This window comes from Corella eumyota, chromosome 3 (assembly GCF_963082875.1).
Source record: "Corella eumyota chromosome 3, kaCorEumy4.1, whole genome shotgun sequence".
NCBI lineage: Eukaryota > Metazoa > Chordata > Ascidiacea > Phlebobranchia > Corellidae > Corella > Corella eumyota.
The window spans coordinates 20,055,326-20,080,363 of record NC_137492.1 but is presented as its reverse complement, the minus strand read 5'-3'; the positions used below and the strand labels follow the sequence as shown (position 1 = coordinate 20,080,363).

Genomic DNA, 25,038 nt, shown 5'->3' with positions numbered 1-25,038 from the left:
TAAACCAACATTTCTTGCGACTTAATCTTCAAATATATCTGCCACAATAAAACAACTGGTTTTTAAATTAACTTTTAAACCTGTACAACAATGTAAGCCTAATAACAAACAAAAATATATTTAAAACATTCTTTCAAACAAACTTTAAATAAAACCAACAAAACAAACCAAGCTCTAAGTCGAACCACAACCTTAAGCTTCCTAAAACTTCCGAAAAACAAGAAATAAAACAACTTTTCGGTTCCAGGTTTAAATCAATATTGTTTCAACTAATTGGCTGAGTTTAACGTCGTCCCAGGACAACAATACACACTTATGACGTCACTAATTCGTTTATTTCCGACAACGCAAGCATTTAAGACGTCACAAAAATGAAATTTTAATATCTAAAGTGGAACGAAAAAATTTTTAAAAAAAGCAGCGCGATGTAATTTGTGACGTCAGTAATGACGTAATATAGTTCTAGTTCAATGAATACGACTTATTTCTTCAATTATTTTAATAAGATCTTCAACTGAGGCATCTCTTTTGTTTCCATCTTCTTTTAACTAAAAATAAAAAATTTAAAATAAATTTTACTGAAATTTTTTCCCGAATTCAAATAGTCTTCTCTTCTAACCTGAATTCCTTTTACAACTTGCTCCATTTTATTCCTCGGTAAATCGAGGAAATGTTCAACCAAGTCGCCGTCAACGAATCCACGACTCTCTAGCGTCTTTAGTGACGTGCTATATGATCTCCATGTGCAATATTAGGTTAAGAAAAGTTTAAGTAAAATCAAAAACGTTAACGAAAAAAAAAAATTAAAAAATCTGGACAATTTGAAAACCAGAGAGATGGTGTAGTGGTCAGAACGCTTGGCTTTACTACATCATGTCCTGGGTTTGATCCCCACTGCTCTCATGCTGTAGTGCCCTTAAATAAGGCGCTATAAACAGTATAAACTCCTGCTGAGCCAGCAATTAATCAGCAGCATAATTATCGGGGAATTATAATCTAAAATATCCCAAACTAACAAAGGCAACTGGAAACTGGGTCGGAGTAACTGATGTTACTCTATGTTTAGATCACGACTTTCCCACATCGAGGATAAAGGAAAAAGAACAAGAAATACAACACAACAAAGGATATGATTTATGATCAATGTTGCCCACACTTTGAATAGTTTTGCTCAGTTTATTCTGAACCTCCAGCAACAAGTTGAACAAATCTTCATGTAATGTTGTATACACCCCAATACCTCCATGCACTGTGCCCAGCAGAATACTGCCCTGTAATTAAAAATCTCAGGTTTGAATCCCGGCTAGGGTACTTTTAAAATAAAAAAATTTTAACAATTTTTTTTTTAAATTGAAGATAAAACTATTTTTAAATTATAAAATATTTAATAATTATAACTTAACAAATACTTAAACATTTCACAAAATAACATTTTTAGATAAAAATTAAAAATTAAAAACAAATTTCAAAAATTGAGGATAAATACCTGGGTTGGAATTGTTGTTTCCCCGATGTTCTGCATGACCAGTGAACCGTGTCGAAAAGTATTTACAAAATCACCCAAGTGGAACAATCCAGTTTCTTGAAGTTTTAGTCGATCTTCATCTGTGGTGGCAGCACTGAAATAAATATTTGGAAACATTTTAAATAATTCAAGGGAAACCCTTTAAAATTTTTTTTAAGGGAAACACTAAAATTTACAAATTTAACAAAGCTCCCCAAAAAACAAATTTTTAGAATAAAATAATCATTATTAAAGTAAATTAATACTTTTTAAATAAGTTGTTGTTACCTGTCTTTCTGACAAACGAACAAATTGTAGAAATTCTCTGCTCCAAGAAAGTTGTCGTCATCAATAATTTCAACTGCACTCATCCACTTTGGCTGGTAATTTCGTGCAATCTAGATTTTAAAATATCTTGTTTTAGTTTTGCACAAAGTTTCAAGGTTTGCCGGCAGCGTGGTATAGTGGTAAGAACATTTGCTACACCACATAAAGTCATGGGTTCAATACCCAATGCTCTCATGCTGTAACGCCCTTGAGTAAGGTGCTATAAACGGTATGAACTCCTGCTGAGCCAGCACTTAATCAGTAATATAATTATCGGGCAATTATAATCTATAATATTCCAAACTGCCACAGGCAACTCAAAACTGGGTTTAGGTAACAAATGTTACTTTTATTTTATTTCGTGAAGTCAATCTTCCCACACCAAGAACAAATAAATATAAAAAAATATTTTAAAAAGGTTAAAACAAGAAAACCAAAACTGACTTCATCTAAGTTCCCCTCGATGTGTTTATAAGTGAGAATATTGAGTGACCTCATGAGGTCGCCAACGAGGACAAAGTCACCTTTACACTTAAGATAAAGAGCTAAGATGTTGCTCTGATGACTGCATTCAACTCTCAGTTCGTGCTCATTTGTCCATCTATATACACATACCTAGAAAAGAAACATTTTTGATGAATTTAGTAAAATATAAATCTATAAATAATGGAGTTAAGTGGACAGTACATATATATATGTCCAGTTTATAGGCCTACAAAATAAATTAAACTGCTGTTTGTGGTGAGTGTGTAAGTTATCACGGGAGAATATTAGTTGAGAGTTGCAATTATATTACAACAATTTAAATATAACCCTAAGAGAGGGCTATCGATAAGTATTTAGTATTTGTCCCGAAACTAAGGGTTTTAATAAGCAAACTTTATGCTGAAACTTATATTTTAAATAAAGTTTGTATGTGTAGAATAGATGGAATTTAATCTGGTTATAACATCAACCATTATGCCCACAATCAGTATTTAAAACAATAGATAAGTAATTTTACTTACTGTGTTATTAACTGAAGCGAGAACCTTCCCGTTGAACTCACACAAAGAAAAAACTGCTCCTTTTACCTCCTTGTAGGTTAACACATTCAATTTATCTGAACAATTAATATAAAAAAGTCAAAAAATATATTGCCAGCTCAAAATATAAAACAAAGCATAAATGTGCAGGTGCAAATTAAATTAATTAATTTAACTTAATCATCATGTTTAAACCCCACTGCTCTTATGTAAGGACACTTGCTACACCACATGAGGTCATAGGTTTAATCCCCACTGCTCTTATGCAGTAGCACCCTTAAGAAAGGTGCTATAAACGGTATGAACTCCTGCTGAGCCAGCACTTAATCAGCAGTTTATTTATCGGGCAATTATAATCTTTAATATTCCAAACTACCACAGGCAACTCGAGACTATTTCGTAGTAACTGTTGTTACTCTATGTTTAGGTCGCACATTCGACCTTCCCATATCGAGGATAAAGATATATATGAAAAAAAATCAAAATTTCAAATTAAATTAGCCAAACTTAAAACTCACTGTCTTGGTATCTGCAAACTATAATCCTTCCCTTCTTCGGTTCCGATTCCTCAGGATAAACAATCGCAGTTCCTATGACGAAATAAACCTCGTTGTCAAGGTGACATGACATCACACTGAGTGCATCCTCGTTTTGGGCAAGCTGGTAAGCATGGTGGACTAAAAATTAATAAATTCACTTTAATAAAAAAGTGCTTACTTAAATAAAAGTATTTACCCCCAAAAACATTTACCCAAAAAAAAAAATGCCTACCAAAAAGTTTTTACTCAAAAACGACCTACAAAAAGTGCCTACCCAAAAAGTGCCAACCCAAAAAGTGTCTACCCAAAAAGTATTTACCCAAATAAAAGTACTTACCTTCAAATGTATGTTGGTCAATGATCAAAAAATTCCCGATCTCTGCCTCATCCCCGTACATCCCTCGTCCTCCCTCTGCTCGACCACTTTCCATCGGACTCTCTGATGTCACATACCCACTCTTTGTGATCACTGATGCCTGTGATGTCATAATCACACATAAAATAAAGTCATCATTGTGAGATGAATAATATTATGACATCACAAACCTGGGTACTGGCACTCTGTCCGATGACTTTACTGACTTCCTTTCTTGAGGTAACAACTCCAAAAACCTGAGTTTCCTCCTGGAATTTAAATTAAATTTTGTTTGACAAAGTCTTAAGTTCAAATCCAGCTGGTGACATAGCTTTATCAAAATGCTAACAAAAACTTTTAATAACCAAGCCACTAATAAATGGCAACAGCTGAGAATTTGGCTTCACTACATGAGGTCCTGGTTTCAATTTTCACTGCTCTCATGCTGTAGTGCCCTTGAGTAAGGTGTTATAAACAGTATGAACTCCTGCTGAGCCAGCCAGCACTTAATTAGCAAAGGCAACTCAAGACTGGGTCAGGGTAACAAATTTAACTCTATGTTTAGGTCCTGAAGTTGCCTTTACCACATCAAATATATACAAGAATACTGATAACAACAATGTGCAAACCTGATAAGCGATTCTTCTTGGTGACTCACGAAGCGGAACAGTCCGAATATGAAGTTTTTGGATCTCATCGATCGTCCCGATCAACAAAGTGTTGTCGTTAGCAAGAGCCAAGCTGTGAAATTGATTTGCATGAAACTTTTTTAATTAACTTAAATTTTATTTAAACATAAACATTAAGGTAAGATTTATTAAAAGTTATATAAATAAATTGTGTGTATTAAAATACACTATAAACTTATAAAAATATGGTTAAGTTTAAAACTTAAAAACTAAATGGCGAAAGTTCTAAAATTAGAATTTAAATAAAACAAAGGGTTTAGATATATTAAACTAAAAAATATTATCAGTAAATCATTTTTATAAAAAAGCTAATATAAACAATAAAAATATGAAGTTTATATAGAACTACAAAATAAATAAAACTGCCATTTGTGGTGTGCGGGTAAATTATCGCAGGCAAATATTAGTTGAGAGTTGCAACCATATTACAATAATTAAAATTCCAACCAAAGAGCAATTATCAACAAGTTGTTCTAATATCAGGATAACAAAAACTTCTACAAACCTGTCAGGATATCCTTCAGAATCCAGTGGACACATATGAGCAACTTCTTTCAAGTTAACGTTGGAGAAAACCAACTTTTTGTTGGAGCTATACACCACTGTCGGTCGATCTGAGCAAGCAAACACGGTTCGATTCCCGCTGGAGGTAAACGAACATAAAGAGGTGGGTTGGGTGCCGAGGGGAACTTTCTTGCGCTCACTTAAAGCTCCTTTGAGGATAAACAAATTACATATTTATTGATGATAAAAAAGTGAGGATCAAACCCAAGACCTCATGTAGTAAAGCCAAGTGTTTTAACCACTACACCATGCCATCAGTTTTTCAAATTAGGAAAAGTCAATTTTTGTCTTTAAATACTTATTTAATCCAAGTAATTGTTGCTGTGAAGATATTTATGTTAATCTTTTAGGTATATCTGGTATCTTACCTAATCTAATTTTGAATTTTAACAACTACGTAATTTACAAATTTAAATAGAAAATAACTTACAAAAAATTAGGTTTAAATACTTGAAAAGAACTCACACCAATTCAAATCAAAATACTTAAAGAATACCTACAAGAATTTACAAGTTTTAATGAAAAAACTTACAAAGATTAAATACTCAACAAATACTCACCAGTATCAGCATTAATTGAGAAATAAATAAGAGTTCCATCCCCCAGTGTCACAAGCAAGTAATCCTGGCCATCAAACTGAACCAAAAGGATCGAACGAGGAATAATTTCTAAATATAAAGTTTGTTAAAATAACTAATAATGTAAGAGTTTCAAATACTTTTTCCATATAACTTAAAGGGGGCAGAATTTGTTTTTTATTGGGTAATAGTGTGCTGGACTTAAGGACAAATAGTGTGGTAATGGTGCGACTTGAACCTGACACATTTTGGCTCTTAATCCAATGCAATGACTGGTATACCACGCTACCAAACTGTTAGTCAACTTTTAACAATGATGACACAACAATGTAAGTTACATCACTGACTTATGTAAACTAATTAGCAATTTAAATAGCAGATCATAGAGACAACAATTTATCAAACTAATGCTACTAGAATTTTAGTTTAAACAGTTACATGTGACAGTAAAAAAAACAAAATTATTCCAAAATTCTTCTTTAAAGATCATAAAGTTAACTTTATTTAAATTTAATTAATAAAAAAGATTATAAAAATCCAAACCTTCAGCCAGTTTCTCCTGAGCTAACTCCTCCAACTTGGGAAGACTTAAAACCCTTGCGGAGTTATCCGTCCACAACCCCACCGCACATAAACGGGACATTTCAGGGGGGGTCACACTGTCTGGGTGGAGGGGGTCAATTGTAAGGCATGAGACCTCGTAGGGAAGGTCATTGCAACTTTTCAAGGTTATATCACCTAAAAAAATTTAAATTTAGAATAAATCAAAACAAAATTTAATTTAATCAGCAAATCTTTAAAATCTCACCGGGTTGTATTTCAAAATAATGTAAAGAATTTCCAACAGCGAGTAAGACTTGTGACTGATTACATGCCGCGACACTAATATGCCGGCCTCCTTCAGGTTGCCACGTTTTGACACAACTCTTGTTTACTAATGAAAGTAAACGAACTTCTTTTTCAGTTATCTGCAAAAAAATTATAAATTTTAGTATTCCTTTAATTAATAAAAACAATAAAACTGAGAACAGACTGCAAATGTTAAAATAAATGGACAACATAAGACCCAGGGTTTGATTCCCACTGCTTCCATGTTAAAGTACACAATTTCAACTTATATACAGCTCCAATCAACATGTTAGTTGTTGTTTAAATATGAAAATATAAGCTTAAATTTTGGCTGTAAAGTCATTCAATAAAATGCAAGTAAAACTACGCAAGCTAAAGTTGCTTTATATATATTATAAAATACTCTAACACCATCATATACTGCTTTATACTGCTTCTATGTTGCACCTTTTACTAATGATAATTTATAAAAATTGTTTCTACTGAGTTTCAACAACTTATCTGGGTTTAAAAAACAATAATAATTAGACTTCCAATACAAATCAATAAATAAACTATAACTGAGTCAGAAGGACTTCAACTAAGTCAGAATGGTTTGAAGCTACTTTATATTAAAAAATTATGTTAACAAATAAAAAACTTTAATATTTTAACCTGTACAAGTTGATTGTGATCCACATTACAACAATGAAAAGTTTGAGTTTCGTCGTCAAAACCCGGAAGATCCGTCTCTTCTACTTCTTCTCCATTCAACTTTAGCACCCTCGAGTGTGCAACAAACGACATCACAAGTGTGTCATAACTTCTGCTTGTGGTGAGTGAGACCTTTAGTGGCCACAAACCTGTCACAAATAAGTAATTAGTCCTGTTGAACAATTTTAAAATCAATTTACTTTTTAAAATTTAACAACTTTTGAAAATATTTCTTTTACCTTTAACCTTGGTACAATAATAAATAATTAATTTCAATATGCTTTAAATTTTTGTTTTCTAGTAAAGTTAGTTTGGCCGTAAGTAATTATTAAACAACCTTTAATTCCCGATAAATCAATGCTGGCGTGCTCCTGGATTCCAATCCCATTCCTGATTATTCTCAAACTTCCTTCTTTGAATGCCCCACTACAGGTTACTAACTAAACATATTAAGACAAAGTTGAAACATAGAAAACATTGTCTGGTTATGTAGTGTTTGGGTCAAGGCATCGAATTAGAGCCAAATTGTTTTAGGTTTGAGCCCCACCAATGTCACACTATTTGCCATTAAGACTGGTGTTTTTCTGAGTAGCTTAAACACATCACAATAGCACAACCTTTTCAATAAAATATAAAACTTAAAAATATTAAACTTAAAAATATAAAACTTAAAGGCAGCGTGGTGTAGTGGTAAGAACACTTGCTACACCACAATAGAGTCGTGGGTTCAATCCCCACTGATTTCATGCTGTAGCGCCCTTGAGTAAGTCGCTATAAACTCCTGCTGAGTCAGCACTTAATCAGCAGCATAATTGTCGGGCCATTATAATCCATGATATCCCAAACTGCCACAGGCAACTCAAGACTGGGTCGGAGTAACTGATGTTACTCTGTGTTTAAGTCGCACATTCGACTTTCCCACATCGAGGATAAATATACATACAAAAAAAACAAAAACTAATTACTATTAATTACATAAAAAACACAAAGGAAATTAACATTTGAAACAAATTTTAAAGAATCTCTCCCACCTGCCCCTGTCCTTGTCTATCCAGATCAACAACACACATATCCACAATTGGTCCTAAGTTGGTGTACGTGTCCAGAACACTCAATAACTGGGGTTCGATTCCCTCCATCGGCTCATCTGGGGCTAAAATATAGGTTTTTTATGGTTAATATGGTCCCAGTTATTAGTGTTAGTTTCTTATAGGTAATATATGATTACTACAGTAAATATTGGTGTTAGTTTCTTATGGTTAATATGGTTATTATCCTGGTATAAAATGCAACCAACTTACAACTTGGTACCACTGGCTCAGTGTGAAGAGAGATCAACTGGGAATCCCCTAACTTAGAACCGATATAAACAACCCCATTATCGAGGTAGGAGATGGACTCCGGGATCGAAACCTGGAAGTTTAAAATTTTAATCTATTGCTAACAAACTGAAACCAGTACCTATTTCTTATACCCAAGGTTATAGGTTCAAATCCCACTACCAGCAGGTTGTAACTTATATTGAAAAGTAATTACAAAAACAATTATTAAATTAACTTTAAGTCTAGTTGAAAATTTAAGTTTTGATAATTAAACAAAATAGAATTAAAATGGAAACACTTGACCTCTCCTAGAAGTTCAATCTTGAGGTCACGAACTACACCTTCATCACTCTCTAGCGCCAGAACAAATAAGTGGCCAGCGAGGTCACCCAAGAGGAAGCGAGAAGCATCAATTGGAGCGTAACAATTTATTATGTACTAAAAATATTTTTATGTGATTAATTTAAAAATTAATTAAATAATATTACAATTAATTATCTTATTAATTTATTCGATAAATCTTACTTGAACATTAGGTGGAGCTATAGGCATGTATTTATCACCGTTGTGGTATGTGATTGATTCTTGTCCGATAATTATCGTTCCTTTCAGTGGCTCAGGTACTAAAACAAAACATTAAAATAAAAATATTTAACATTTTGTTCAACAATAATCGTTTAAACAATAGAAAAGTCGAAACGCGACTTAAACATAGAGTAACAACAGTTACCCCAAACCAGTCTCAAGTTGCCTGTGGCAGTTTGGGATATTATTAAATATAAGTGCTGGCTTAGCAGAAGTTTATACCGTTTATAGCGCCTTACCTACAGCATGAGATCAGTGGGGATTGAACCCACGACCTCATGTGTGGTGTAGCAAGTGTTTTAACCACTACACCACGCTGCCGGTTTTTAGAAACTGAAATAAAAGATTAATCTTTAAACAAACCAGCAATAATCATATTTGCTTCTGCGTCGACGTTTTCCTGCTTCCAGGGACCCGGTTTCACATCTTTCTCCCTCACGTCAACTCGGTGAGTTTTAACATGACGACCTTGGGAGTTCTGTCAACAAAAAGGTTAAAAATTAACAAACTTGCATATTTTTAATTATTTATTTATCCTCAATGTGGAAAGGTTGACTTCATGACCTAAACATAGAGTAACATCAGTTACTCCGACCCAGTCTCGAGTTGACTTTAGTAGTTTGGCAGTTTAGATTATAATTGCCCGATAATTATACTGCTGATTAAGTGCTGGCTCAGCAGGAGTTCATACCGTTTATAGTGCCTCACTTAAGGGCGCTACAGCATGAGATCAGTGGAGATTGAACCCACGACCTTATGTAGTAAATCCTAGTGTTTTAACCACTACACTTTGCTACTTTAACCTTACACATTAACAATAAACTTATTGTAAGAATTAAACTTTAAATTCTTATAAACTGATATATTAACCTGATATATAATAACAATGGTCGGCACAGCACATCCATAAAGAAACTGGGCATCAATTATACTAAAACCCTCGACACGAACATTAAACGGTCTTAACTCCTCACTAGAGGAATCATAAGGTAGAAACTAAACAAAAAGTAAATTTGATTTAAAAAAGGTAAGTCGTCGGTTTTAACAAAGAAAAATCACACCATTTGTATTTTACCCCACCTTAAAAACCCCCTCATAAAGCCCCAATGCAATCAATTTACTAGCAGGGTCTATAATTCCAATTACCCCAGTCTCTGGGGGCCGTCCCACTGGGTCCTGTAACAAAAAAAAAAATTTGGTGAAAATAAAGTAAACATAAAAAAATTGTTTAAAAATTTGCAAAAAAGAAGCTTTGATCTTACTTGTAAATCTCCACTTGCTTTAGTTATGACCTCACAACCATCTTTTGTTTGTTTAAAGTAGAGAATGCAGCCATGGTAACGCTCAGTGAGGATAAACAATAAATCTTTTTCTTCGCCCTAAACATTCATTTTTGTTACCCAGATTTTGAAAAATAAAAAAATTTAAACTTTTATATATATGAAACTCAGTGGATGATATGTAACTATGTCTAATTTATAAGCTTAGAAAATAAATAAAACTCCTGTTTGTTGTGCATGGGTAAATTATCACAAACAAATATTACGTAAGAATTGCATCCAAATTAGGACAATTAAAATGTCGACCGTAGGGTGGGCTATTGACTAGTTTTAAGTTTTAAAACTCAAATTTAAACTTCACTAAAATCAGTTACATCCAAAAGGGTTTTTGAATTAAAAAAAAGAAGTTTATACACCAAAAAAACTTTTTTTTATTAGGTTTAAATCCATAATATTGTTAAATACTTACCTCAGGTCTAAACAACTTCATGATCGCGATTCTTCCATAAATATTTATTTCTTTAACTGGTCTTAAACCTTCAGATGTAACAGTGAATATCTCCAATCGAGTGTTCTTTGCAATCAATAAATTTAAATCAGTCGCTGATGTGAAATTTCCTGAAAACAAATTAAAATTTTAATAAACAAAAATATAAAATTAAGATAGTGCACACACCTTAAAAACTTATTTATTATATACCTTTAGTATCTATACAAATAAAAGTTTAAATTATTTTTAAGTTTTCAAATTGGATTTTATGTAAAAGCATAGGGGAATAAAAACAAGGCTGCTATGAAGGTCTAGTACAGAACTTATTAAAAAGCCTAAAACAGTCCCTTAATAAAAGTTAGGTTGAATTTCAATTGGTCATATTTAGTTACTGCCCTTATTTAGTGTTTTAGACTTCTACATAAGATTTTACTCACCTGTGATGCAGAGATTTACTGCGGTTGGTTTGTGGGCAGTGACCACGTAGTTGGTCGACATCTTTAACAACTAAGTTTAACAAAATATTAAATCATCTGGATGGAAGAAAAAGATGTTAAAATCCAAGTTAAATAAAACCAAATTTCAATTAAAACTTTATCAATTGTTGTTTTTAACAAAAAAGTTAATGGTAGAAAACTGTTTGTAAATTGTTGTACAATACTGAAATTTAAAAGCATATTATTTCATTTAAATTAACATTAAAAAAATGTTTATAAATTTTTGCCTAGTTATAACTTTTCTAAATATTAATTTCCTAGTTTTAATTTTCGAACAACATTTAATTGTCGTAGCATTCCTTCAACAAATTATTCAAAGATTGCGACAATAAATTCACAGTCTCCAAAATCACATCTTTATCCTCATCGTGCAACAAATTAAAACAACGTTGCCGGAATTTATCTGGATGCCACAAGATTTGTTGTTTGAGGATAAACTTACGACGATCGCTCGCCTGTTCTGGTTGAGCGACCATGATAACCTCGACCATCTCGACCACTGAACCATGACAAGGCCACGGGATGTTTTTAAATCGTAATTTTTTGTCGGACGACTTGTCAGCGATATGTTTGTCCATTTTAGTTTTATATTCACGCTGTTTCGTTTCCAGTGTTGCCCTTTTCTTTTCAATCATTTTCTTTCGATATTTTTCCTCTTCTTTTTCGAGCCGATCGGTCATGTCACGGATTTCTTCATATTTTCTCTTTTTGTTTGTTTCTTTTCTTCTTTTTAATATCTCAGTATCAGAAAGATGTTTTCTTTTATATTCCCGAGCAATTCTGTCGGCCCATTCATCAAAAGTCGGGTAGTCTGGAACTTCCCATTGTTTATCCTCAAATTGTTGCTCTCTAGCGACACCAAGGTCAACAAGGTCGTTTTCCCAAGCTTTTGTTAACTTTTCCTCCCAGTTTGAATTTCTCGGTTCCTTTAAAAAATAAAAAATATTAAATTTTAAGTTTTAAAAAAAATAAAATATATTTTTATAAATTTTAAAATTTCACCTCCTCCTCTTCTTGATCCACAAACAAGGATCCTGTTTCTTCTGGTTTGTTTACAAGTTTCTTTAACATTTTGTGACGCTCTTTTGCTTCTTTTAATAACAATGCTAAATAATAACAAAATACTTAAAACTGAATATTTATAAAAACCAGTTGCTGGCCTACAGACTGCTTTTAAATTGTTGTAATATGGTCACAACTGCCAAATAATATTTGCCTATGATAATTTCTTTAAGCTTCACAAACGACAGTTTTAACTATAGACATATATACAATAATATTGTCCATCAAGCCTTATAATATTTAGAATTTAAAAGCTTTTTAATCTTAAACATAAGACAATAACAAGAACCAAAATATCAGAGTTTTGTTTAAAAGTTACAAAGAAAACAAAGAAATAAAAGTGCACAAACTTGGAGACTCATTCCAACGATTCAAGGAGTCAACCACATCAGGAAACTTCTTAATCAGTGGCTCCATCATCAATTTATAATCCTCAAAATTATCGACAACATATTTGGCTGCTAGGTGGAGTGGTGTGTCATCATTGTTGTCTCTAGCACCACCATGTGCTCCAAAATGGAGCAAACAGCGAACTATTGCATCATCTCCTAGTAAACATGCAATGTGCAGAGCAGTTCGACCTTGGTCACCTAAGTTTAACAATATTTGTTTTTTACTTTATCCTCGATTTAATTAATAACCGACAAAAATATTGGGGGTCTTTGGTCAAAAACTTTACTAATTTTTAATGTAAAACTATGTGCTTTATCCTCAATTTCAAATAAATGGCTTAGAACCGAATTATGCAAGTTAAAAAACTTAACAATATCTATTAAAAAAAACTTGAATTAAAGGTTGCATGTAGTGAGAATCAAACCATAGAACCTAAGTATCCCAATAACAGTTTTGACCTGTGCGCCAAACCTGATACAAATTCAATTTTAGCATAATAAAAATTTATACAAAAGTGATTTTTTTTAAAAATACCTGATTTCACATTGATGTCAAATTCCTTGTTTTTCTTTGTTTGAACTTCAAGATAATGTTTAAGTTTAAGTAGAGATCCACTTTGAATGTAAGTAAATAATTTAAGTTTATTTGATTTACCCATTTTTTAACTAAATACAAAAATTGCATTTATATATTTTGTTAATTTTGCAAATTTAAAATCACTTTTAATATAGCTTCTTTAATGTAAATTAAGTTAAATAATTTTAGATATTAAAACAAATAAAATTCGTTTAAATAAAATTGTTTATCTTGTTGAATTAACCACCAAACGCACGTGTTTATAAAAGTAATTTTTCTAATTTTGTTTTCTTTGTAAACGGGTTGACTTCACTCGTTTTCCTTAACTAATAAACTTTAATATCATCTTTTAAACTTCTATAAATACACTTGTTGATATTAAATCAACTATAATTGTCTATTAAGGTATAAAAATGCTTAAAATTAAACTTAGAACACGTGGTTTAAACTAAAACTAAATATTAACAACAACATGACGGAAGTTGTAACCGATTTACGACACCGAAAGTAAAACTGTTGTTCGATTTAAAATAAAAATTTTAATTCAATTTTATGTTTTGAAATTTATTCACAGTGCAAAAAAAGAAAAATATAAAATTAAAAAAGATGTAAGTAATTAATAAAATTAAATATGCCTCAAAAAATTTAAAATGAGTTTTAAAAAAAAATTTTAAATGAGTCAAAAAAAATTTAAAAGTGAGTTTTAAAACCTAAAAAATTATACAATTAAATATTTGTCATGGCATTATTTACATTTTTTAAACATTTAAAAATTGTTAAAACTAATCACTTTTATCTTTGAAAAGATATAAAAAAACATCAAAAAAATGGAGTTGAATAAAGCACATCAAAATATAAAATATGTGTAACTTTTTCTTTAAAAATTGCCAAAACACCATTACCAACAAGAGTCCTAACCAAACACGTCACAACAGAGGTTCTTACCCAATTGCAGGTTCACTGGCCACCAACATTTGTTGAGTGCTTCTATTTTTAATAAAACTAGTTTGTCTTGATGACCCAACTCTTGAACTAACTTTAGTTTGAGCTGACCCCGTCATATTTCCACTGCTTGTTTGGAACGATTTTAAGATGCTCAACGGTTTGTTCTGAATATTTCACAAACAAACAAAGTTGTTTAAACAAATCAACTTTATGCTATTTATTTTTAACACAGTATGTTGTATCTAAAAAGGGCAGCATTGTGTATGCTGTTGCGCCTTTAAGTAAAGCTCTATAAACAGTATAAACTCCTGCTAAGCCAGCACTAAATTAGCAGAATAATTATCGGGCAATTAGAATCAATGATATTTCAAACTGACAAAATCAACTCGAGACTGGGCTGGAGTAACGAATGTTTCTCTATATTTAAACTGTAAATTCAACCTTTCCATATCAAGGATGAAGATATATATAAAAAAATAAAAATTACAATACAAATCCTTATTAGAGCACAAATACATTAAACAGTGAATGGCTAGACTTATAAAAACACTATTTCTACCTTTCGTTGCGAGACAGTTTTAAGTTTTTGTTGATGTTCTGTTCTGATCTGAGCTTCAAAATCCAACAACTCTTTCGGAAACAAAGTTCGTTCGTCAAAAGCTGCTTTCAATGCTGGAAAATAGTTTGAACTAAAGAATTACCCCAAAATCAAATATAAGTTACTTGAATCACTTGGCTTTACTACATTGAAGGTTTGATCTTCACAACCTTTAAATCACGCTTTAGTTAATCTATAATATCTCAAACTACCAAAGTCAACTTAAGACTGGGTCAGGGTAGCAAATGTAACTTTATGTTTAGGCTATGAAGTCCGCCTTTCCGCATTGAGGATAATTATAAACAAAAAAGGAATTATAACTAATACTAGTATAGCCAACTTTAAGCTGGGTAAGTTTAATTAAGACAACCAGTGCCTGCTGTAAAGTCAGTAAAAGAAATATAATCAAACTTTTAATCTTACTTAATCGTTTTTCCATCAAAGTTGGCAGACTCTCGTCTTGTTTAGTTTTCTTTTTATTTTGTTCACTCGATTTCTCCCCAAAGTAAACATGAGGACGAACCATGAAGTCTGGTTTCTTTAAACTTGGCAACACTTCCATTTCTCTGTAGGAAAGTATCCCATAAGGACCTACCGCTGATTCCTCAACATATTTCTTGTAACCATGGACAGTGCCTGTTGAAAACCAAGTAAAAATAAATTAAAATATTTTTTGTAGTTATTTATCCTCGATGTGGGAAGGTCGAATACACAACCTGAACATAGAGTAACATTAGTTACCCTTACCCAGTTTTAAGTTAAGTTTGTCAGTTTGGAATATTATAAATTATAATTGCCCGATAATTATGCTGCTGATTAAGGGTTGGCTCAGCAGGAGTTTATACTGTTCATAACGCCTTACTTAAGGGTGTTACAGCATAAGAGGAGTGGGAATCAAACCCAGAACCTCATGTAGTGAAGACAAGTGTTCTAACCACTACCTTATACTGTCGGCCTTCAATGTTTTAGTAGTTACAGAACCAAAAAATAAACTTTGTTACAATAATAACAATTATCATTATTAACAACAATGGTTAAACAATGACCTGGTTGTTTCCTCTCCCTTTTATTGCTTCTCCCCTCCTGATAACTCTTCCCGAGGACTGTTTGTTTCCAGGTTTTGGCTCGAAAATCTCGATCAAACGATGGGGTTGATTCGGGTCGAGTTGGGGCTGTGCTTGCTCTTGATTCCAACTCAATCTCCCCAATGTCAAACTCCTGAGTGACAAAAAGTTTTACTACAAAATATTTTAATTTTCTTAAATTTTTCTTCTAACAATTGTCATAGCAACCTAGGATTTTAAAATCAAGTAGGATCTTAAAAATTAATTTTCAAAACATGGTCGCAACTTTTAACTAATATATGATGTGATAATTTACCTGCACACCACAAACAGCAGTTTTATTATTTTGTAGACCTACAAACTAGTCATACATATTTTTATATTTGGCTCACTAAGTTTAATAAGATATAAACTACTTTAATAAATTTCCGATAGTGTGGTGAACCGGTGATGGCGTCGTACCACAAGCCGATAAGTTTCGGGTTCGAGCCGCACCATTGCCACACTATTCACCCTTGAGCCCGGCGTTTACGGATAGCTCAAACCCATCCCAAACCACACACCCTTACCCGATAAAAAAAATATCAAAAAACCTATCCCCTTAAGGAAATATAAGAAAAAAAAAAACTACTTTGTTAAGTTTAACAACAAACCACCTTAAACAATGACTCATCTTGTTTAACTTCCTCCTCATCTACCTCTCCTCCTTCCTGATCCTCCCCTTCCAGGACATCCAACCTCCAATGGAGCTCCTGTCCAAACTCCCCGACCCTTTGACCTCTAATGGACCACAATGCAACACTGCAATCTGATGAAGCTGTGATGATCAGGAGATGATCGTGTCGTTCACAGATGCACAAACTAAAAAAAAAATTAAGTTTTAATTATTTAGATTTTAAACTCATCAATAAAAGTAATTAAAAATATTTAATATCACATTAATGTGATGGAAAAAAATGACAAAACCAATTTAATGATTTAAAACATGTCAAAAGTAACAATGTTTACCTAAAGATTTTATAGTAAATTATGTCATGGTCACCAAACCCAGGTTTATACATTTATCTTTAAAAGAGCTTTTATTATATAAATTTTTATCCTTAATATAGGAAGGTCGAATGAGCGACTTAAACATAGAGTAACAACAGTTACCCTTAACCAGTCTCGAGTTGCCTTTGGCAGTTTGAGCTATTATAGATTATAATTGCCCGGTAATTAAGCTGCTGATTAAGTGCTGGTTCAGCAGGAGTTTATAATGTTTATAGCGCCTTACTCAAGGTTGCTACAGCGTGAGAGCAGTGGGAATAAAACCCAGGACCTCATGTAGTGTAGCAAGTGTTCTGACCACTACACCACGCTGCCAGTTATACCGGGTATTTTATCATGTGAAGTCAAGTTTCTGTACCTGTTGATTGAATCAGAATGAGCTTGCCAACTTGCCAGCATGAGAGGGGGGGAGGTGATTGTCTCAAGAGGTTCTTGCATTAAATAATCCTCAATATCCCAAGTTTTCATCAAACCATCACTATCAGCTAAACATGATATTACAGGTTGTATTCACATTTTAAGTGTTCTTTAGTTCAATATTATATTGAACATAAAGTTGGTGTACAGCTTTTCAAGTAAATCTGAAGATCAAACTAGTCAAAACACTTGCTACACTACATAAGGTCCTGAGTTGGATCCCTACTGCTGTCATGCTGTAGCACCCTTGAGTAAGGCGATATAATTGCCCCTGCTTAATCAGCAGCATAATTATAATCGATAATATTCCAAACTGCTGAAGTCAACTTAAGACTGGGTCAGCGTAACTGATGTTACTCTATGTTTAAGTTGTGAAGTCGACCTTCCCACAACGAAAATAAAGATATACATGAAAAAAAATAATATGCTGGCATTGGGAACCAAACCCAGGACCTTAAAATAACACAAAGTCTAACAACTAAGATTCCTAACCCACCTGTAACAAGATATTTGTTCTCTTTGTCGGTTGTTGCAATCACATTCCCCGCATGAGGGTGAGCAATAAATTCCCCCAACAACTTTGCCCGGGTCGTGTCCCAGAACCTCACCCAACCACCACCCCCACATGATATCAGATCAGCCCCAGTGTACCCCACTTGGGTCGTGGTTCGATGTTTTAAGAAGATCAGACGGGAGATCACAAAACTAAGTTCTAATTCACTGGCTAAAAAAAATAATTTAAAATATATTAAATATTTTTTAATTAAAGTTTTAATTTTTGTTAATTGGAAAATTTTGTTTTAATTGCACTTCAAATGACCTTGACTTTCTGATGTCATCGGCCTCATACTTGATAAGTCATCAACAACAATAGAAGATGATGATGTCATCGGTCGTTTGCCGAGTCGTTGTCTGGATCGTTGTTGAAGTTTTTTGTGCGAACATTCCGATGTTGTGTTCCATATTACAATCTCTCCGTCATAACTTCCTGAAATATATGATTTCTATGCTAAATTATATGATTTCTATAGTTTGGTTTATATGTTTTAATCATGTTCTTTAAGTTATCCTTGATGAAGAAAGATCGACCTCAACAGAGTAACAACTGTTACCCTAACCCAGTCTCGAGTTGCCTGTGGCAGTTTGGGATATTATTGATTATAATTGCCCGGTAATTATGCTGCTGAATAAGTGCTAGCTCAGTAGGAGTTTATACCATTTATAGTGCCTTACTCAAGGACGCTACAGCATGAGATCAGTGGGGATTGAACCCACAACCTCATGTAGAAAAGCCTAAATTTCAAATATTAACCTGTATATATTGTCTTACAACTAACCAGCTAAAAATTAAAAAGTGTAACAAATAAATGTAAGAACCTGTTGCCAAAAGTGAGGGAGGTGAATAAGCAGAAGTAAGAATGTCGTCCACATGTTCCTTGCCTCCCTTCCAATCAGCAGGCTCCACCAGAAACTGGGTCATGGCTCCTTGTCTGAAGACTGTGATCAACTTATCCCAACCCACAGTAATGATGGATCGTTTCAACATCACAATCTAAACAGTTTATAAAACAAACTTAAAAGTTGTTATATATAAATAACAGTTTTAAATTCTTTAACAACATAATTAAACATTTTTATTTTTTAATTATCCTCGATGCAAGAAGGTCGACTTAACGACCTAAACATAGAGTAACATCAGTTACTCCGACCCAGTCTCGAGTTGCCTGTGTCAGTTTGGGATATTATAGATTATAATTGCCCGATAATTATATTGCTGATTAAGTGCTGGCTCAGCAGGAGTTCATACCGTTTATAGCACCTTACTTAAGGGCGCTACAGCATGAGATCAGTGGGAATCGAACCCACGACCTCACGTTTTAAAGCAAAGTGTTTGACGAGTTAAGAAACAAACAAATTATAATATATGGTTTATTATTTATTGTATCAATTATTAGTTTGGTAAGTAATTAAATTTCTCCCACATTGAGGATAAACAAACCTGAGCAATATCTGCAGGTTTTCCCCCGCCTACGTTCAAACTATGATGACAATGTCCGTTAAAATCCCAAACTTTGATCGTTCCATCGGTGCTTCCTGTATAATTTAAAATTAAGAAAAATGTCAAGTTGCAATTATTTTCAGTTAAACTACACCAAAAAAATTAAATTGTTATCTTTTCGAAAAGTTTTTGTTATCTTAAATTGTTATCTTTTTAAAACTAATAATTTTTTATTATGACATCACAAACCTGTAAAGAGACGAGTTCTGCTGTGGTCAAGCTCAATCGTTGTGATTTCAGAGTTGCCGTGACAATTTGTAAATTGTTTTACTTTTTGTCCATTATCAACCATCCAGACCGTGACCGTTCCGCTCTGGCAAGCACTAATCACCTGGAACATAAAATATAAGATTTTCATGATCAAATTTAAATGTGATAAAAATCTAAAAACTTTGAATATTTTTATTCTGATAAGGATTTGCAGTGAACCATTTAGTTTATCAAGTTTATATTTATCTTCAATATAAGAGGGTTGACTTCATGTCCTAAACATTAAGTATTTGTTACCCTGACCCAGTCTTGGATAACTTGTTTTTCTGTCGGTTGGATTTGGTCATTGAAAAAGGCAGTGATAACTTCTTAAACAGACAACTAAACCCGAAGGTTTTTACAATAACATAAAATTTACTTCAAGCAGTTTATCAAAGACTTCGCAGGTGATTTAACTGACTAACCAATATGTAAAGTAACCCAACCTGGTTGTATAGAGTGTTATAAATTGCGCAAGTCACCGGTCTATCATGACTCATCGTTCTGTCCTTGACCTCAATCTTCATCTCCATCATTGTAAGCTGGTAGTTGAAGGAGACAAACAACCTGAACAACATTTAAATACATGTTAAATCATACTTAGGGTTTTTAATAAAAGAACATATTTATAGTCACCAAATCTTAAGGATTTTTTTTAAAACATAGAAGCAGTGGGGATTGAACCCAAGACCTTATGTAAGAAAGCCAAGTGTTTTAACCACTACACCATACCACTTATTTTTAAAATTAATTTGGTTTGTTTTATACTAATTTAAATATCCCAAACTGCCACAGGCAACAGGCAACTCGGGACTGGGTCGGAGTAACTGATGTTACTCTATGTTTAGGTTGCGCATTCGACTTTCCCACATCACGGATAAAGATTTATACAAAAAAAAATAATAATAATAAATTAAACAATCCACACAAAAATAAGATGTAAAATTAATTAAAGTCCAATGTAATTATAATTCTAAAAACAATCACTTATTAGTTAGACACTGAATATTTTTGACCTGTTTTTAACTTCATCGAAATAAAGTTTGGTTTGAACTTCGGGACCTTTAGGAAACATCCCAGCAAGTCTTTGTAGGCATACTTGTTGTTGAATGTCCCAGATTCTCAACACCTACATGAAACAAATATTTTAAATTATATTCATTTATCCTCGATGTGGGAAGGTTGATTTCAGAGCTTAAACGTAGAGTAACATTTGTTACACTGACCCAGTTTTAAGTTGACTTTAACAGTTTGAGATATTATTGATTATAATTGCCCCATAATTAATGCTGCTGATTAAGTTCAGCGGAGTTTATACCGTTTATAGCATCTTACTTTTTAGCTTTTAAAACATTTTTAGAATATTTAAGTTTTTTTTGCTGGTTTTGCCTTATTAAAAATACTTCTACCTTGTCCTTAGAGAAGCTCATAAGTTGGGACTTGTTGACGTTAACGATAACTTGAATCACAGCTGCCATGTGACCTGCAAGCACTCCAACAGGTTTGGAGATCACGTAAGGATTCCATAAACAAACCTCGTTGTTAACTCCTCCTGTGGCTGTGAAAAGAGAGTGGGTTTAAGTTATGTAAAGCAATTATTATCATATTAAAAATCAATACATAAGGTCTTGGGTTTGACTCTCACTGCTGCTTTGTTTGTGCAACTACATAACAGTGAGTGGAGCATGGTTCAGAACCGTAAACATAACAACCACTACAAGAAAGTTAAAGAGTTAAAATGTATAAATAGGGCAATATGCTACATATGTAACACAATAGGCATCACTACATAAGGTCCTGGGTTTAAATTTTAGATATGTTGTGTTTGTAGAATAAATTTAATACAGCTTTAGGGATTGTAATTAAAGCACTTATACTTGTACAAAACAACCACTACAGAAAGTTAAAGGGGCCTGAAGTGGTACTTTCGCAAGGCTGAAGAAAATATTAATATTTCTACTTTTAGAAGATATAGCAAAGTAAGTTAGGTTCAATTGTACACCATGAAAATTATAATTATAACTTTATATTCTGATATTAGGTCTAACAACAAAAACAAACCGATTAAGTTCATCTTCTGTAGGTAATCAAAACAGTGAACGCCATGGTTATATTTAAACGAAGTTGTCCGCATTAAAGTGCTTGCTTTCTCTATAAATCCAACAACAACCGACTTGTGAGATCCGGTTGAACAACTTATAAAACATTCCAAGTGCTCAGCATACTTCACTGTAGTGAAAAAATAAATAACAAAGATATTAAAAATATAAAAATAGCTCTTTTTTTGTAGTTATTTATCTTTGATGTAGAAGGGTCGGCGTGGTGTAGTGGTAAGAACACTTGCTACACCACACATGAGGTCGTGGGTTCAATCCCCACTACTCTTATGCTGTAGCGACCTTGAGTAAGGCACTATAAACGATATAAACTCCTACTGAGCCAGCACTTATTCAGCAGCATAATTATTGGGCAATTATAATCTATAATATACCAAACTGCCACAGGCAACTCGAGACTGGGTCTGAGTAACTGATGTTGTTCTATGTTTAGGTTGCGCATTCCACTTTCCCACATCAAGGATAAAGATATATACAAAAAAAAAGTATCTAACCTTGCCTCACCCATCCTGTATGTGCTGAATGGTAAACCACTCTACAGTTTGTATGTTTAGAGTTGTCCCTCAGCAAGTCCTTCATACGAACACAAACTGTTGTGTTGGTCTCAGGTTGTTTTCCGTCTGAACCTTGGGTTGGCCTGGTTGAAAAATAAGATTAAAAAAATGTTAAAAAGGTTTTATAATGACAGTGTGGTATAGTGATTAGAACATTTAGCTTTCATACATGAGGTCCTGGGGTCAATCCCCACTGCTCTCATGCTGTAGCGCCCTTGAGCATTGTGCTATAAACGATATAAAGTCCTGCTGAGCCAGCACTTAATTGGCAGCATAATTATCAGGCAATATAATCTATAATATCCCAAACTGCCAAAGGTAACTCGAGATTGGGTTAGGGTAACTAATGTTACTCTATGTTTAGGTCGTGAAGTCATCCTTTCCACATCAAAGATAAATAAACATAAAAAAATACAAAAAAATGAAGAAACCAACCGGTCGAACAGCGCTATCTGAGCTGAACTAAAACAAAGAGCGTGAACTTGCCCCCCTACGTCACCAAACACAAGAACACTCTCATTTGAGTCATCAGGATTCGACCAGAAGTCCATGCATAGAGGAGTACTGGCTAAACCCTGGGAGTAAATAATTAGAATTAATTGTTAAATTTTCTAACTTAACTTGGTTTTAAAATAATTAATTCACCTGCAATTTATACTGACAGTTGAAGTCAAGCTTTGAGCTCAAATCATAAAAACAAATTTCTTTGCTTGTAAACGAAATCGCAATCTTGTTAATGTTGGAAAGTAAAACAAAATCAGTTACCCAGAGATCCCTGAAAAAAAAGAAATAACTCATTTACAATAAACAGCGGCAGCATGGTATAGAGGCAGTATATTTATATATCCAAAAAATAGTTAATTTTAGACTTTACCTCGGTTTGACCGATTCAGTGGTGATCTTAATATCGCGTTGAAGTTTAAGATGTTGATCCCAGAACACAATACAACCTTCCTTACTCACAGTGAGGTATTTGTTGGTGACTCTGAGAACGTCGATTCGTTGAATTGTGTCCTTGTGAGGACTTGGAATTACTTTTAGCTCTTTCCATTGCGGCACCTGGCAACAAGTTAAAGTTTAATTTGATTTAAAAAAGCCACCTTTTTCTAATATTTTAAGGGGTAACACTTTTCTTTTGGGCATTCTGCAAAATTTTGAAACTTTATATATGTTTAGTTAAGATTTAAAAAATGTTTTTTCCAGACCTGTGTTGTTTTAACTTTTTCATCTTCTTCATAAAACTCGAGCAACATAAACTGAATAAACATGTCCCAGTCAACCTGCCCCTGGTTGGTAATGTCTATTTTGTCAAACAATTCAATGTATCTAGGATGAGATAAAATACAATGATTTTTTTTTCTTTTTGTATATATCTTTATCCTCGATGTGAGAAAGTCGAATGCGTGACTTAAACATAGAGTAACATCAGTTACTCCGACCCAGTCTTAAGTTGCCTGTGGCAGTTTGGGATATTATAGATTATAATTGCCCGATAATTATACTGCTGATTAAGTGCTGACTCAGCAGAAGAGCGCTACAGCATGAGAGCTGTGGGGATTAAACCCACGATCCCATGTGTGGTGTAGCAAGTGTTCTTACCACTACACCACACTGCCAGTACAATTACTACCAGAAATTTATTAAAAGATATTTTGTTAATAATTTTACAGAATTTTTCTTACTCGTCTCGTGATCCTTTTTTGACCACTTCTGAAAGTTTGTCCCCAAACTCCCTGCGTGTTAATTTCAATGACCTTCAACATATTAAAATATCATCAAAATAGTATTGTAAAATACGACCTATACAATCCAAAATATGTCAGCAGTAAGAATTAAACCAAAGAACCTTATGTAGTGATTTTAATAATGACAACAATTATCTTAAACTTACACTATATTTCTTTCATCATGAAATCTCTCGGAAAGTTGTTGAACAAATTCCTTTTTTGAACTTTTTTGTCGCGAAGTTTTTGCACTTTTTGGTGTGTTTTGTCTTGGCTTAAAATCAATAAAAAAATATCAAAAGTTTATAATAAAGAGTTACAATCAACTGGTATTTTCCAATTGTTAAAACTTGAAAATATCAACCTTAAAAACGTTCATTAAATTCTCCAGATCTTTTAAATCGAGCCTTGATTCCAGGGTATCACTGTATATGCTCATTATTTTGCTTTGTTGGCTTCGAGTGCTGGACGAACCGATCGAATTCATTTTTAATCAGTTAAATACAAAACCTTGAATAAAGAAAAAACAAATCTGCTTTAATATGAATTGGGATCCTATGTTCTGTATGTAAACAAATTGACCTCAATACTTTGGGTACAGGGTTTGATTCTCACTGCTTTCATGCTTTAGCACCCTTGAGTAAGGCGCTAGAAACGGTATAAACTCCTGTTGAGCCAACACTTAATCAGCAGCATAATTATCGGACAATTATAATCTATAAAATCTAAAACTAGCAAAGTCAACTTGAGACTGGGTTGGGGTAACTGATGTTACTCTATGTTTAGGTCGTGAATTCTACCTTCCCACATCGAAGATAAAGATATATGTAAAAAATTAATTTTTTTAAATATTGCCAGAATTTTTTAAAACAAAACCAATCAGCTAAGGCCCAACATTTTCATCTTAAAAAGGCGCTAATAATTGCATCAATGTTA

The 25,038-nt window shown here is 33.2% G+C and overlaps 3 protein-coding genes across 3 annotated transcripts; all 3 read right to left on the bottom strand.

The window, feature by feature from the left end:
• Nucleotides 1-319: 319 nt before the first annotated feature.
• On the bottom strand, nt 320-11,373 carry LOC145745654 (DNA damage-binding protein 1-like). Its single transcript, XM_082563789.1, has 27 exons — nt 11,238-11,373; nt 10,780-10,928; nt 10,293-10,409; nt 10,111-10,206; nt 9,901-10,026; nt 9,394-9,508; nt 8,971-9,068; nt 8,749-8,883; nt 8,425-8,536; nt 8,155-8,276; nt 7,461-7,563; nt 7,085-7,272; nt 6,390-6,549; nt 6,125-6,319; nt 5,564-5,671; nt 4,945-5,152; nt 4,380-4,491; nt 3,942-4,019; nt 3,733-3,871; nt 3,375-3,533; nt 2,839-2,933; nt 2,276-2,446; nt 1,793-1,902; nt 1,487-1,619; nt 1,133-1,271; nt 620-744; nt 320-548 (listed from the first exon to the last, which is right to left on the bottom strand). The coding sequence occupies exons 1-27, from the start codon at nt 11,296-11,298 to the stop codon at nt 468-470; spliced, it is 3,435 nt and encodes a 1,144-aa protein (XP_082419915.1). The 5' UTR covers nt 11,299-11,373; the 3' UTR covers nt 320-467.
• Nucleotides 11,333-13,413, bottom strand: LOC145745656 (NF-kappa-B inhibitor-like protein 1). The gene is made up of 4 exons (XM_082563792.1): nt 13,287-13,413; nt 12,710-12,949; nt 12,300-12,403; nt 11,333-12,223 (listed from the first exon to the last, which is right to left on the bottom strand). Exons 1-4 carry the CDS (start codon nt 13,408-13,410, stop codon nt 11,579-11,581), a joined length of 1,113 nt encoding a protein of 370 aa, XP_082419918.1. The 5' UTR covers nt 13,411-13,413; the 3' UTR covers nt 11,333-11,578.
• Nucleotides 13,414-13,903: 490 nt separating this feature from the next.
• LOC145744693 (cilia- and flagella-associated protein 337-like) lies at nt 13,904-24,606 on the bottom strand. Its single transcript, XM_082562606.1, has 23 exons — nt 24,467-24,606; nt 24,270-24,376; nt 24,061-24,132; nt 23,584-23,704; nt 23,253-23,437; nt 23,024-23,153; nt 22,814-22,953; nt 22,319-22,461; nt 21,769-21,936; nt 21,117-21,265; nt 20,724-20,836; nt 20,154-20,274; nt 19,648-19,789; nt 19,399-19,493; nt 18,777-18,951; nt 18,220-18,387; nt 17,896-18,123; nt 17,341-17,467; nt 16,592-16,796; nt 15,918-16,089; nt 15,295-15,507; nt 14,833-14,945; nt 13,904-14,437 (listed from the first exon to the last, which is right to left on the bottom strand). Exons 1-23 carry the CDS (start codon nt 24,587-24,589, stop codon nt 14,270-14,272), a joined length of 3,378 nt encoding a protein of 1,125 aa, XP_082418732.1. The 5' UTR covers nt 24,590-24,606; the 3' UTR covers nt 13,904-14,269.
• Between the last annotated feature and the right edge of the window lie 432 nt (nt 24,607-25,038).

What these genes read in the sequence shown, in the direction of transcription:
- LOC145744693 (XM_082562606.1), bottom strand. Translation starts at nt 24,589, where the DNA reads ATGAATTCGATCGGTTCGTCCAGCACTCGAAGCCAACAAAGCAAAATA. An exon ending in TGAGCTTCTCTAAGGACAAG is followed by an intron (nt 20,837 to 21,116) that starts GTAGAAGTATTT and finishes TGTTTCATGTAG; the next exon opens with GTGTTGAGAATCTGGGACAT. An exon ending in TCCCTCACTTTTGGCAACAG is followed by an intron (nt 18,388 to 18,776) that starts GTTCTTACATTT and finishes CATATATTTCAG; the next exon opens with GAAGTTATGACGGAGAGATT.
- LOC145745656 (XM_082563792.1), bottom strand. Translation starts at nt 13,410, where the DNA reads ATGGGTAAATCAAATAAACTTAAATTATTTACTTACATTCAAAGTGGA. An exon ending in TGACATCAATGTGAAATCAG is followed by an intron (nt 12,950 to 13,286) that starts GTATTTTTAAAA and finishes TGTTAAACTTAG; the next exon opens with GTGACCAAGGTCGAACTGCT. An exon ending in TCGTTGGAATGAGTCTCCAA is followed by an intron (nt 12,404 to 12,709) that starts GTTTGTGCACTT and finishes GTTATTATTTAG; the next exon opens with CATTGTTATTAAAAGAAGCA.
- LOC145745654 (XM_082563789.1), bottom strand. Translation starts at nt 11,298, where the DNA reads ATGTCGACCAACTACGTGGTCACTGCCCACAAACCAACCGCAGTAAAT. An exon ending in TTTATGAGGGGGTTTTTAAG is followed by an intron (nt 10,027 to 10,110) that starts GTGGGGTAAAAT and finishes CTTTTTGTTTAG; the next exon opens with TTTCTACCTTATGATTCCTC. An exon ending in TTATTTTGAAATACAACCCG is followed by an intron (nt 6,320 to 6,389) that starts GTGAGATTTTAA and finishes AAATTTTTTTAG; the next exon opens with GTGATATAACCTTGAAAAGT.